The 13,244-nt window shown below is 37.0% G+C and overlaps 1 protein-coding gene across 2 annotated transcripts; it reads right to left on the reverse strand.

Annotated features, from left to right (window-relative positions):
* Nucleotides 1-706: 706 nt before the first annotated feature.
* copb1 (COPI coat complex subunit beta 1) lies at nucleotides 707-10,974 on the reverse strand. Of its 2 annotated transcripts, none has more exons than XM_030128729.1 (22): nucleotides 10,847-10,974; nucleotides 9,473-9,627; nucleotides 8,981-9,210; nucleotides 8,634-8,803; nucleotides 8,417-8,531; nucleotides 8,209-8,301; nucleotides 7,943-8,080; nucleotides 7,652-7,771; nucleotides 7,341-7,448; nucleotides 7,079-7,225; nucleotides 6,800-6,945; nucleotides 6,259-6,355; nucleotides 5,986-6,146; nucleotides 5,599-5,719; nucleotides 4,608-4,835; nucleotides 3,985-4,164; nucleotides 2,211-2,355; nucleotides 1,988-2,107; nucleotides 1,735-1,880; nucleotides 1,484-1,573; nucleotides 1,216-1,371; nucleotides 707-981 (listed from the first exon to the last, which is right to left on the reverse strand). In XM_030128729.1, the coding sequence occupies exons 2-22, from the start codon at nucleotides 9,561-9,563 to the stop codon at nucleotides 922-924; spliced, it is 2,862 nt and encodes a 953-aa protein (XP_029984589.1). In that variant the 5' UTR covers nucleotides 9,564-9,627; nucleotides 10,847-10,974; the 3' UTR covers nucleotides 707-921. The 2 variants fall into 2 exon arrangements, with proteins under 2 accessions (XP_029984589.1, XP_029984595.1); XM_030128735.1 differs by having other exon boundaries at nucleotides 9,473-9,626; nucleotides 10,841-10,973.
* Between the last annotated feature and the right edge of the window lie 2,270 nt (nucleotides 10,975-13,244).

Raw genomic sequence — 13,244 nt, forward strand, 5'->3', positions numbered from 1 at the left:
TCTAGCTGCTGAATATGGACAAAAGTAACATCACACCTATGTTCCCAAAAAATAAAAAATAAAAAAATAAAAAATAATAATAAAAAAAATCAAGTCCTGCATAAACATCTTCTCTTCACACACTGGAGCCATTTAACTGGTTTCATTCTCTTATGTGAGCACATATCTATGAGTTCATTTTTATATTCAGTGTGTAACATACTAAGGATCACATTTGTCCTTTAACATTATATGAACAAAGATTAACGTAAACTTTGTCCATCACCTTTCAATCAGATGCTGCTGTTACCAGGGCAACAGCATGATGTTCACACACATCTGCCAAAATACAAGTCTCACTTTGGATGTTTTTTTTTTTTAATCAGACTTCACAAACCACTAAATGATTCTGCGACACACTTTCTCAGTTGGACTCACAACACATGAAAGCTTAATCTTTCAGTTATTTGATGAATGACATGGCATGACATGTTTACTTTTTTTTTGAAGGAGGTATAAATGGTATCAGAAAGTCTTGTTAGATGTCCTAATAGGGTTTGTAGTTGAAGCTCAAATGATTTTAACCAGTTTCGACTGATGCTGCATGTAAATCAATCTGACATTTTACAGGATCTCACATGAAAAAGGAGCAAACATGCTGAGTTAAAAAAATGTCACTGCCCACATTAATGTTAAGGCACACGAAAACTGCACAGAAAAGAGTTTGCTCATTCTTTTATACATATGTTTATTGAAAATCAAACAGGACAGGGATGTCATTACACGATGTAGTTTTCAGACATGAGTGAAGTAAAAAAAAAAAAAAGTACAGAAGCAACAGACCAAACAGAGTTCTTAATTTGCTGTGATGAAAAGGCTGCAAGATAGAAGATGGAGAGAACAGCAGGTGACTTTTACCAAGTCAAGGGGGTCAGAGTCATTTCAGACATTTGTCTTTTTTTGGGAGAGGTTGATCTTGTCGCCGAGACTCAAGGCCATCCCCTGCAGAAACATGAACGATGGATTAACTACAGCAGATCACAGGAACTGGTACAGTATCTTATGGGAATATTTAATGCATTTATAAGATTTATTCCATATATTCAGTGTCATTGTGAATGTACTATGCTCCGCTAGATTTCAAAAGATGCACCGGTCGGATAAATTGTGGCCAAATAAATTCAACTGAGCCTTCATCGATGCATAAAGGTTTGTGGTGCAGCAGCTGTGACCCACCTGACTTTTAGCTCTAATGCGTATGTGTCCGTTGACAGGTGCATCGGGCCCCAGGTGGATGGGCTTCTCAATGCTGACATTAGCCAGGGCATCTTCCCCAAAGATAGAACGAGCATAAAGGTTGGCAGCCATGAAGCCGCAGAAGCCAGAGAGTGCCTGGTTTAAAAAACACAGAGTTACAGCATGAACGCACGGGTGAACACGACACAGTGATGGTATACATTAAGGAGAACCATACGTTTTTGTGAATCATGTATTTAATACCAACCTTCTCAGGAGTCAGGCATTTCATGTTGGTGGACTTGAGGATATGCTGGAGATACTCGTTCAGATCAGTGATATTGGTGTTCACAGTCACCTGCAATAAAAACAATGTATTTTCTTGACTTAAATCTATCCCAACTATTGCTTTGATTCATATGAAAAATGTTTTCTTTTCAATTTAATCACTGCATATTTTTGTTGATAAAATAAGAAATGTACAGGAAATGACAAACCCAGAAAACATGACAAACATACCTTGTTTTCCCACTCAAACTCTGCCCACATCTGCCTGAACTCTGCGTCTGTACAGGAGGCAGGTTGGATGTAGTCCATGATGTCAATGTGAATGTCACTGAGGACAACGCAGTTCCTGTCACTTGCAGCTCCTGACACATCGTAGACTGGGGAAAAACCAATAGTAATCAGCACAAAGAAATCTGCTGCAGCTACGAAGACATTTCCACTTGATTTACAATATTAGAGCAAAGTGATTGAGTATAAACCTCACCAATGTTTCCAAAAATGATGCCGTTCTCTGTAGACGCCACCTTGACGTTAGCCTTGATGTTAGCAAAATCATGAGGGGCCAGAGTTAGAGGAGAAGGTTTCTCAACCAACTTGAGGTCGCCTGTACGAAAACATACATTGGAAGTTAAAATGAGATCTCAGTAAAATATAACTCTGATGTGAACAGCCTAAAAACAACAAAACAACAAAGAAACAACACTAACCTAAAGTTGCCAGCTCAAGGGTGCAGTTTTGGAGAGTGTCACTGGTTTGGTTCACCACCAGTACATCCAACACAATGTCATACTGGTTGACATGAACATAGGCTTCTGCGTACACTGGGTCTGAGAAACCTGTTAGCTGCGTCACCTAGAATGGAAAAAACATGTTTAATTGTAAGCTGTAATAGTATAGTATAGAGCAGGGGTGTCAGACTCATTTTAGTTCAGAGGTCACATTCAACCCAATATGATCTGAAGTGGACCGAACCAGTAAAATAATAATAACAATGAAAAAAGTACAATTACATTATGAAAATGTTTACATCTACAAAGCTTCCTTAAAGCAGTGTATGACTTCCATCACAATTTTTTTTTCAAACTTGCAATCTGAGTGATAGCCTAATTATCACTAATCCAGTAGTCTCTCCATGCTTATGCACCTGAATCACTTCCCCCATAGTGAACATCTTTGCAGATGACTCCATCATAAACACAGTCCACTTGTTTACATAAACTGAAACATCACTTGGGCCATTTCAGAAATTTTGTCATGAAGTGCACTGTGGGAATGGGAATTCCACGCAGCAGTAATTTCACTGCCTGAAGTGCTGAACCCAAATGTCACCTTTACCTCCCTCCACCGGCTATACTCATGCTTTAAAACAACCCTGGTGGACTGTGTAATTATACGTTGTAGCAGTCTGGCTCGTTTTCTTGCCAAATCTGTGAGAAACTGCTTTCACTTGGTTGCCATTCCGACAATCCACTTCATGACAAAATTTACGGAAAGGCCCAAGTAACATTTCGGTTTGTTAAACAAGCGGACTGTGATTATGATGGAGTCATCTTCGGAGTTGTTCACTGTGAGGGAAGTGATTCAGGTGCATAAGCACGGAAAGACTAATGGATTAGATTAAAATGTGAATAATATGAAAAACCTGATATGTCTTAAGAAGAATAATTGATATTTTAACAATATTCTACCTCAGTTTATCATTTACAGATGTACTTTACAACTTACAGATCATAGTGGATCTACAAAGACACAAAATATTTAGTAAAGAGGTAGAATATTGTTAAAATTGCACATACTCCTCTTAAAACATTTCAGGTTGTTCATATTTGTTCAAGTTATTCCTATTTTTTGTGAAAGGATGGTGTGCAAATATGAACATTTTCAGGTAATTTTACTCTTTTTTGCACTAAAACAAAGAGAAAACTTTGTGTTGTCATTATTTATAGGTGTCATTATTTATATGATTGTATTTTACTGGTCTGACCCACTGTAGATCATACTGGTATGTATGCAGAACCTGAACTAAAATTTTTTTAAAATCCTTGATTGTTAATATCTTCAGGGTAATTTTTGCATTTCACATCTCAAGAGCCGGATTGGACCCTTTGGTGGGCCGCTTTTGGCCCACGGGCCATATGTTTAACACCTGTGGTACAGAGTAATGTTACACTATAAAATGTCAAACTAAATATTTTTTCATTGTGAGATTTGAGAGAGCTAATCACAACCAGGCAAAACTCATTTTCTTTTCCTGGCATGTGCGCATTTTTGTTTCCAAAATAATTATATTCAGAGCTAAACACTAAACAAGACCAAATAAATCCCTTTTTCCCAGCAGTGGAATCCAAAACAGCATCATATCTAAAATATTTGTTATGACTGCAGCAATGACTAAGGTTAGAAAAAGATAAGGTACTCAAATATGTCTCTGCAGCACAACGCTGTTTTTCTAATGTATTCCAGTCGGCATAGCTGATGTACCTTGTTGAGTTTCGATGCCAGTGGATCAGCAGCCTCCTTCCTCTGAGTGTTACCCATAGCAGCCAGCAGACTGAGCTGGAACTGGTCCTCCTTAGAAGTCATCTCGTTTTTGGCTGTTAGCTGCATGAAGGAGATGGGGTCGTCCGCCTGCACTGTCACGTTACGTTTCTCAGACTCTTTCTGCGGTAAGAAAAGTAAGCACAGATAAAGATTTTAGTGGAATAATCAGGCCTGTTGTTACAGTTAATGCAAATTAACACACCAACACTATGACAGTGAATAGTCTGAATGAAAAAGCCTCTCTGTGATTAACAAAAAATATAAAGTCAATGTAAACAAGTCATTTATAAAATACTAAGCCAGTACAAAAAGTCACCATGACTATACCCCTGTCTACTGGCTTATTACAAAAGGTGAGAATCAACGTAATATGACAGCAATAATCAGTATTCACACACAATAAAATAAAGCATATCCACTGACACACAGGTGTATCGGTGTAAAATACCCAGTAAACACTATATATTTGTTTACTTCCTGCCTTCCTGTGATAATACTTGAGCTTTTCTCAGCTGTCAGGAGGTTAAGTATCGAGTTCAGTCATCCGAGGCGACGGTTATTACCTTTTGTGACAGCTTCTCTTCCTCCAGTCTGACAGTGAGCATATGTGACAGGGATTTGCGACACTCCTTGTTGAAAATGTCATTCATCAGCGGTGAGCACTCTGACAGGACCTTCAGGCACAGTGAGATGCGGTCCACATCATCGTCTGTAATTGGCTTTTTAGGCAGAGAGGACTTGCCCAGGTGCAGAACAGTGACCATGATCAGCATGGCCTCTGCAACAAAGGACTGAGGGAGGAAGCAGAGATTAGAGGGACAGGCCTTTGGTTAAATAGTTTGCAAAAAGAAAAACCAAAAAAAATTGTATGAATGTGCAAATGAAGTCATACTTTGCTTTCATACTTGGCATATTTTTTCCATGATTTCTTACTATCTGTTTTCTTTCTAAGGACTAAGTAAGATTACTTTGTTTTTTTTTTAACTCTTTTTTTATTGAAATTAGATCAATGACAAAATAAAAAAGTCATATACAATATCCAATATATGTAATGTCAAAACAAGAACATTACACCTGCACTCATGTACATGTACACACACATACAAAAAAAAAAAAAAAAAAAAAAAACGAAAAAGGGGGAGGTCAGCCACCTTAATATTAAAGTCATCTACAAAGGGCTGACAAATTGAATAAAATAACTTTACATTATCTGTTAGTGAAAATCTGACTTTCTCCAAATGTAAGTGTTGGATAATGTCTTCTAACTGCCTGATAAGTCAGAGGATTTTTGTTTTTCCAGTTTAAAAGAATAAGACGTCTGGCCAATAGTGTCACAAACTTCAAAACAACACTCTGTTTAGTTCTAAGGTCCAATCCTGTTGGTTCCACACCAAACATTATTGTTATTGGGTCTGGAGGGAGCTGTCTCTTGAAAATCTTAGATAAAGCTTCTAGAGTTTCAGTCCAATAAAATTCCTTTGTTTTACTGCATATTCAAAATAAACTAAACTAAAAAAAACAACAACAAAAAACTGTATTATGTGGAAGACTTACATTTTGCTTCTTTTTGTCTTGAACAATAGCCACATAGCGCAAGGCCAGCTTGGTCAGTGTGGTGGCCAAGGAAGCTGCTACATAGAAATCTCCATCCATTAGGAAGCCTCTGAGTGGAGGCCTGAAAAAACAAAAAGTGAGCAATGAATTAAACTGGTGGAAGACTGAGCAGTATCCAAATAAAAACCTGAAGTATTAGGAGCAAATTGTCAGCTTCCTGAAATAATTGCCTGAGTCATTTTTTTCCCCAGATTTTTCAGGAAACACAAAAAAATTCAACCAGGAAGTGAGTATTTCATGTGTAGGCAAAAAAAAAGTCATTTTTGTCAAAAACTGACTCAGGCAATTAATTTAGGAAGGTGATGAAATAACGGAATCCTCCTTTACCGATCCTCTTCTTTCTTCGAAGGCCTGGAGGAGCTGAGGGCGCTCTGTGTCACATACGTGCCCATCTCTGTCACCAACTTCTGGGCTGGAGCTGCACTCACTTCATCCTCCGCTTTCACCTCTCCGGTTTCCTTCTTGATCTCGTTCTCTACAATTGGGATCTGTACATGCAAGTCGGAGACAGGTGTCAGCTAGTCGTGACAATTCTATACGGCTTTGACTGTCAAAGCAGCTCATGTTACATTCAATTCTGACAGTAACGGATAAACACACCTCTCCCAAGGATCTGCGGATTTCTGTCATCACACTCTGGATGTCTTCTTTGGTGCTGCAGTATTCTCCTAAGATCCACAGTGCTCCTCTGTAGATCCTGCAACATGACGGTGTTAACAAGGGTCACAATCGTCATCATATAATAGGAATAACAATGATTACGTTTAGCTGACACCACAAGCACTGCTTTATAGTATTAACCGAGACAAACATTGAAAATAATTATTGACATCTACATTTTTCTGAATATCCATTATTTATGTGAAGAAACAGCTCAAAGTACTACGATTTTCTATCTGCCTTCATTCTCATTTTTTTCACACTATGACACATACCACTTATTGTGTTTCTGTATCTCAAGAAAGAATGTCTTAAACTAAACACATATTTATTCATTGCAACGAAGAAAATGAATAGATAGAGAATTTGCTTGGCTCTATGTCAAATTTACATGTACAGTACTGACATTATTTAAAACAGACAAATTAATGAATTATTCAAAATAAAAGTGAAACCTGCCATTGTGCTTATTAAGGCTTACTTCACAGTTTTGATCGCATGAAAAACTTCCAGCATCTTCTCAATGATGAGGGGTCTCAAGTTGTCAAATCTCTGAATGGCCTCCCGCACAAACTCCAGCACATCAGCGGCAGCTGCCTCATTAGTGTCACTTAGGAATTCCATAAGCTGGAAATCAGACCACATAGAAAAGTCTCAATATTTGCGGATTCAATAATACACTCAACAATTTGTGTCGGTGTGAAACACGGTCTGAAATACTACGACTAGTTTCCATTGCGTTCATAATTCAGCAACTCACCACAGGAATAACATTAGCCGCCATGTCAGGGAAGCGCACGCTGCAAGAATGGAGAGTGCGCACCAAGAGCTGCCGGTACTTATCGGTGTCTTCATGTTCTGTTACATTATTGGTCTTAATCACTTCTTTCTTCAAAACAATCACCAACTAGAAAACAGACAGATGTGATTGTACATTATGTTTACATTTGAATTCCCCATGTCCCTATGCCAAAGCAAAGTCAGTAAATAACACTAGCAGATTAGTTATAAATGTAACACACCTCTTCTACATTGCGTGATGATACAAGATCCAGTGCTAACTGTAGGGTCTTCTTTCTCACTTCCAGGTCTGGAGTGCTGAGAACACGCAGGATATCCATCACAAGATCCTGAAAAGGAACCAAAAGACATTTAATATAAGTGCTGCATTACCCTTTGAACAGTATTCTGCATAAAAATAAATTCACATTAATACTTTACATTATACACATTCCTATTAGTAACTTCAAACAAAAAGTCCAACAGCAAAACATAAAAAATTATTACAATTAATCAAGTGCAGTATAACTGACCACAAGCACACTTTAAGTACCTGAAGAACACGCTCATGAGTGGGATGCTCCTTCAGTTCAATCAGACGATCAAGAACAATCAGCTTCACATTGTTGTCACTCTCCTTGATGATCAAATCAATGTAGCACTGGGCAGCAGCCTGAAGTCCAACAAAACACAATGCATAAGACACATTACAAAAGAGATCAGGGCTAATGAGTCAAACAAAAACAAGGCCTTAAGCAGTGAATAATTCGACTGGCCAGTGAAACTAAACAGCACCCAAATGTATGCTTGCACACACAGATTTTTTTGCATAAGCATGGTGTACCTTGATGGCTGTGGGAGCACTGGAGAGGGTTACAAGAGTACCAGCAGCCTCGTACTTAACAGCTGGGCTGGAGGACTGCAACAGGTTGTAGATGCACCGGATAAACCTGGCACGCTCTGATGGGTTGGCATGACAAACCTAGCAAATGGAAAAATCAGCAAGATGTTATACAAACTAAAGCAAATACTCTGGCTGTGAATTTGTGAATATTTCAAGTCCCGTTATTCCTTCACACATTTTTATTAAGACTAAAACACTTAACTTACTTTGTAAATGAGCTCCACAATGACAAGCTGGAGAATGTCACCAAAAGTATGAACTTGGTCAATACATGTGCTGAGGTAATCCAAGGCTCGATCCTGTTAGATGTTAAAGACATGATGTAAGCAAGGGTATAGAGATAGATGGAGTAATATCTAAAAGGCAAATCCAAACAAAACATGGCAGCAAAAGAATTACATTACAGCTACACACCTGGTCAGCATGAATAAGCATCATGAATGCATTTCTTTTACAGCTGGCATCTTTCTCATTGACAAGAAAATCATGGATCAGTTCTGGAGCATCTGGGATGAGATGTTCAAAGTTCCTAAACCAAATAAATATTATCAGGTGACTGATGCAGAGACAGAAAATAACCTTGAAAATTCTTACAATTCATGTATTATTATCATAATAACAGTAATAGTACCTGTAGATGGTGTAAATGGCCAGAACTGCATTACGGCGTACGTAGCTGTGTCGGTGTTCCAGGCAGGCACGGATCGCTGGCATCAGAGGCTCCAACAACTCAGACTCCTTCAGCTTGCACAGGAAACGCAGAGTGGATCCACGGATGAACTCGTTGGGGTGCTGCAGGTCCTGTTAACATTGGAAAATTTCACCAATCTCATTCATGTATCATATATATGAGTTTGTCTCATGTTTTGGCTTTTGACATTAAAACACTTCTTTGCTGCTGTTACCTGCTGTTAATGATAATTGTGGAAAAAAAAAGTGCTACTACAACTAAAAAGTACAGTCAGTCTGTTAGCTCACCTTTCTGTAGGCATCACAGACCAGAATCATCTCCTGAAGTAGCTTGCCATCTGGAGTTGTTTTGGGGACAATCTCCCAGAAAACAAGTAGCAGCTTTTTGATTGTGTGGTCTTGAAGTGGCAGGACGAAGCGGATTATGGTCATTAAGAGTCCTGGCAGCTTCTCACCATTCAGAATCATGATGATCACCTTTTTCAAGGCTTCAGTCTTTGCTTTGATTTCCCCTTTTTCTGCAGAAAGATTATTATGATTATATATACGATTAATAATCAGAATCTCAAACATCTTTAGATGAAGAAACATAACTTAAAATTACAATAAAATAGTTACTTAGTTGTACAGGTAATAGTTAGCTACAACTTCTCTTGATTACTCTTGATAAGACATTGCAGGCAGCAGTTTGCCAATATCCTCTATTGTAGGTAACACTTCAAATACATATTTCAGCATCTGAGAAAACAAATCTAAAACTGTGAAGTGCAGAGTAGTTACCTAAGTCAGCTTTAAGGCTGACTTCAGAGGGGGGCTCTGAGTCAGAGGGGACATTGATCAGAGTGTAACAAACGTTTTCTGCAGCTGTCATTTTGCTGCTGGGCTTGTGTCCGTCTTGAAGAATGCCAATGAGTGATGCTGATTGGAGAAAAAACCTATGTAAGACAGAAAAACAGTTGATTGAGTACACTACACTACAGCAAAGAAAAAACTGCACAAGAGAGAAACAGAAAAGGTTAGACAAGACAAAATCTGTAGGCACTCTTTATGAAAGCAAGAATGTACAATCTATCTATCTATCTATCTATCTATCTATCTATCTATCTATCTATCTATCTATCTATCTATCTATCTATCTATCTATCATGTGAGGAACTGTCTTGTGAGTATCACTCCAGAGGTATTTCAGATGTTGTGCTTAATCTGTCAATAAGTAGCAATGTACCAGTGGTTGTCCCCTTATTCCACTGCCTAAGCACCCCTCCATATGCCAAAGGTCATTTAGAGCTGGGGTGGATAGTTCTGAATCTAATAGTGATAAAGCCAAGTCCATCTGTGGATGTCAACAAATGACACCATCTCAATATAAAGCTGCAAGCTCTGTATGTATATAAGTAAACAAAATAAAATAAATCCCTACAAATAAGTTCCATACTCACACTAAGTTCGTTGCGTTGTCATATATCAGACTATGAAGTGAATTCAAGTTTATTCAAAAACCAAACGTATAGACAGACACGTTCGTACCAAATATCACATGCTGGTCATTCAACATGCTCCATATTATGTATCTTTATATTAAATAAAGTCGATTGATGATAATATAGGCAAATATCTTGCAAAAAGTCTAGCTGAAGAGGCCAGTACTGGTGAGTTTTCTCTACTCAAATAAATATAACTAAGTACCCGTTAGCTAGATTTTGACAGCCAAACGATCCTTCTATTTGCTGCTAATTGTGACTATATATTGTCTGATGAAATCCCAAACTCTAACAGAGGCTTCTCATAATTAAAGTAAAATCTGCTAAGTTTACAGTGTTAACCAAGTCATGAACTATGACACGCAGTGTTACAGATCCGCATAACTCTGTAGATACAGCTGAAGCGTTGTTGCTGTCGGCCAAACTAGTACAGATGGACGTACATTAAAAGAAAACATCACTTAGTTGTTGGCTATATAGCTGATTATGACGGGATATGATCTAAAATTGGCAGCTAAATAGCAAACGTTAGCTAACACCAGCTTAGCTTCTGCACAGGCCAGTAATGAAATGGAGGACAGTAAGGTTAGCTAGCTAACGGAACACGGACCAGGACAAAAACATCATTCCAGAGAGTCACGATAATAACAAATGAGTTTCATATCCTACCTACGTGCACGACTATTATGGTCTGAAGCGGTCTTCGATATCCAATTTTAGACTTTACATCTGTGAAATCCTTAGAAGCTCCCTTTGACGAGCTGTCTGTCCGCTCGGCTCCTTCACTTCCTAGTGACGTGGAAGATTACCTTCATCGCCACATCACTGCTACGGTAAGAGGGAAGGTCCAAACGACATGCGAAGGAGGCGAATCAAAAACAAAGCAGCCATACATTTAAAAGACCCGACAATAAAACGTGTTCGATAATATGCCGGCGTTGTACTATTGAATTCAATGCATTACTAGCTAATATCACATTGTTACTACATTGTTATTACATTGTGTGCTTCTTCCTCCTCCTTTTCGACCATGCAATATTCAGACTTGTATGTGCTTGAAGATAGATTCTGTCCATTTAAATGTTATTTTGTTTGTGTCTTAATTTGCTTTGTTTTGTTTTATTTTTCTTTGCATGTTCGAAATAAAAAAAAAGAAATGAAATGAAATGAAATTGTCTTTGAACTTGAAAGCTACTTGAAGGTCCAGGCAGTAAGATTTAGGAAGATCTACCTTCAGAAATGTTTGCAGTATTCACAATGACGTTTTAATTAAACCTTTTGTCACATATAAAGTCTAAGAAGAGGATTAGGGCCATTGGAGAAAAAAAAAAAAGGTCCAATATATATAATTTTTCATTATTCTGAGAAAAAACTCCTCTGACTTTAATCTCAGAAGTCTGATTTTTTTCCCCACAGAATTCTGACTTTTTTCTCAGAAAAATAGTTTTAAAAATATATATTGGGCCTTAATTTTTTTTTCCCAGTGGCCTTAATCCTCTTCCATAAAAGTCTGTACTTCTGGCCAAAAATGTGTTATGAAATACTATGTTTTTAAACGCAAGGGGACTAGGCAATAACCAAAGGACAAATATGGCTGCAGCAAATAAACGAATAACAAATTCTAGAAATAATTAATATAAATAAACACTTTCGGCAGAGAGGACATTTGTGGAAGTGTGAAAACCAAATCATCATGCACCTTGGAATACTCATCTAACACTAGTAACACTGACAACTAACAACACAACTGTGATTTAAAGCAGGACAATTCTGTTAAACAATCTGTGGTTTATTAACTCACAGATAAGATCAGAATTAATAATAAAAAGAAATGATTGCAGGTACTATTTTATTTTAAACAATAAAAATGGGAAAATCAAGTATAAAACATATAAAGCTGAAAAGTGATACTATCACAACCTTGTAGCTGTAGATTTTAGTATTACACAGTTTTTGCTTGTTTTTTAAGTGACTCAGCCGTGGACTCTTTCGAGCTGGGATGGCCACATTTAAATAAAATTATATAATATTTAAAAAAAAAAAAATAGTGACCTGAAACTTAAATGCAGTCTGCCACTGTATTCAAATAAATAATAAAACATTAGTGGTTTGTAGCACCTCCTAGTGGAAGTCTGACTGCCTCAACAACACACCTCCCATCAGCCAGAAAAATAGTAAAATAATAGCATTATTATTCAAACTTTATCCTTATTCATCATAATCCACAGGCACAAATTAAAACTATCATTGTACTAGTTTCAAATGAAAACTATCATTATACTAATTTATGTTTATGTACACCTAAAGATAATTTTCTGTGGTAAATATCTAAATTCTTATGTCTTTGCCAAAGATTGCTTTGAGTCCAGGAGATGTTTAGATGTCCTGAGACAGGACCAGTGCAAAAGTTCAAACCCTAAAAAGGTCATGAGTAAAGTATTAAATGAATCTGTAATATTTTTTATCATTAGAGTATATTTGCACCTATTTTCTTTAACTGAGTTTTTATTTGACATACAAACATAAACACAAACCCCACAAATATTGAGGAGATGTATAATATATACAGTTACATTTGCTTCATGTCATTTTAAAGTCTTTTCTGATTTTTGTTATGGACTAGATCTTTGTGAATAACAATCAGTGTCTTATATTTGTACAACATATTCCTCAGCTTCTCTCCATTAACTTTGATCTGCGTTCAACATTAGCAAAAGTATTTACAAGTAACAAAAAAAATAAATAAAAAATAAATAAATAAATAATATATATATATATATATATATATATATATATATATATATATATATATATATATATAAAATTATTTTTATTTTTTTTATACCTTGTCAAGTTTTGTTTTTGCTACTTTGTACTTATTTGTTGTATATACCCCACAAAAATGGAACACCCTGCTTGATGCAGTTAGACTTGCCACATCAGTAGCCATTTTTAAAAACAGGTTAAACATGCACCTTTTTTCAACAGCATTCTGTTGAGTTGCGTGTGTGCATGTGTGAGTTTAAGCATGTGTACATATAATTGTTTATTTGCACTTGCACTCTCTTTTT

Source organism: Sphaeramia orbicularis, chromosome 3 (genome assembly GCF_902148855.1).
Source record: "Sphaeramia orbicularis chromosome 3, fSphaOr1.1, whole genome shotgun sequence".
NCBI classification, from domain to species: Eukaryota; Metazoa; Chordata; class Actinopteri; order Kurtiformes; family Apogonidae; genus Sphaeramia; species Sphaeramia orbicularis.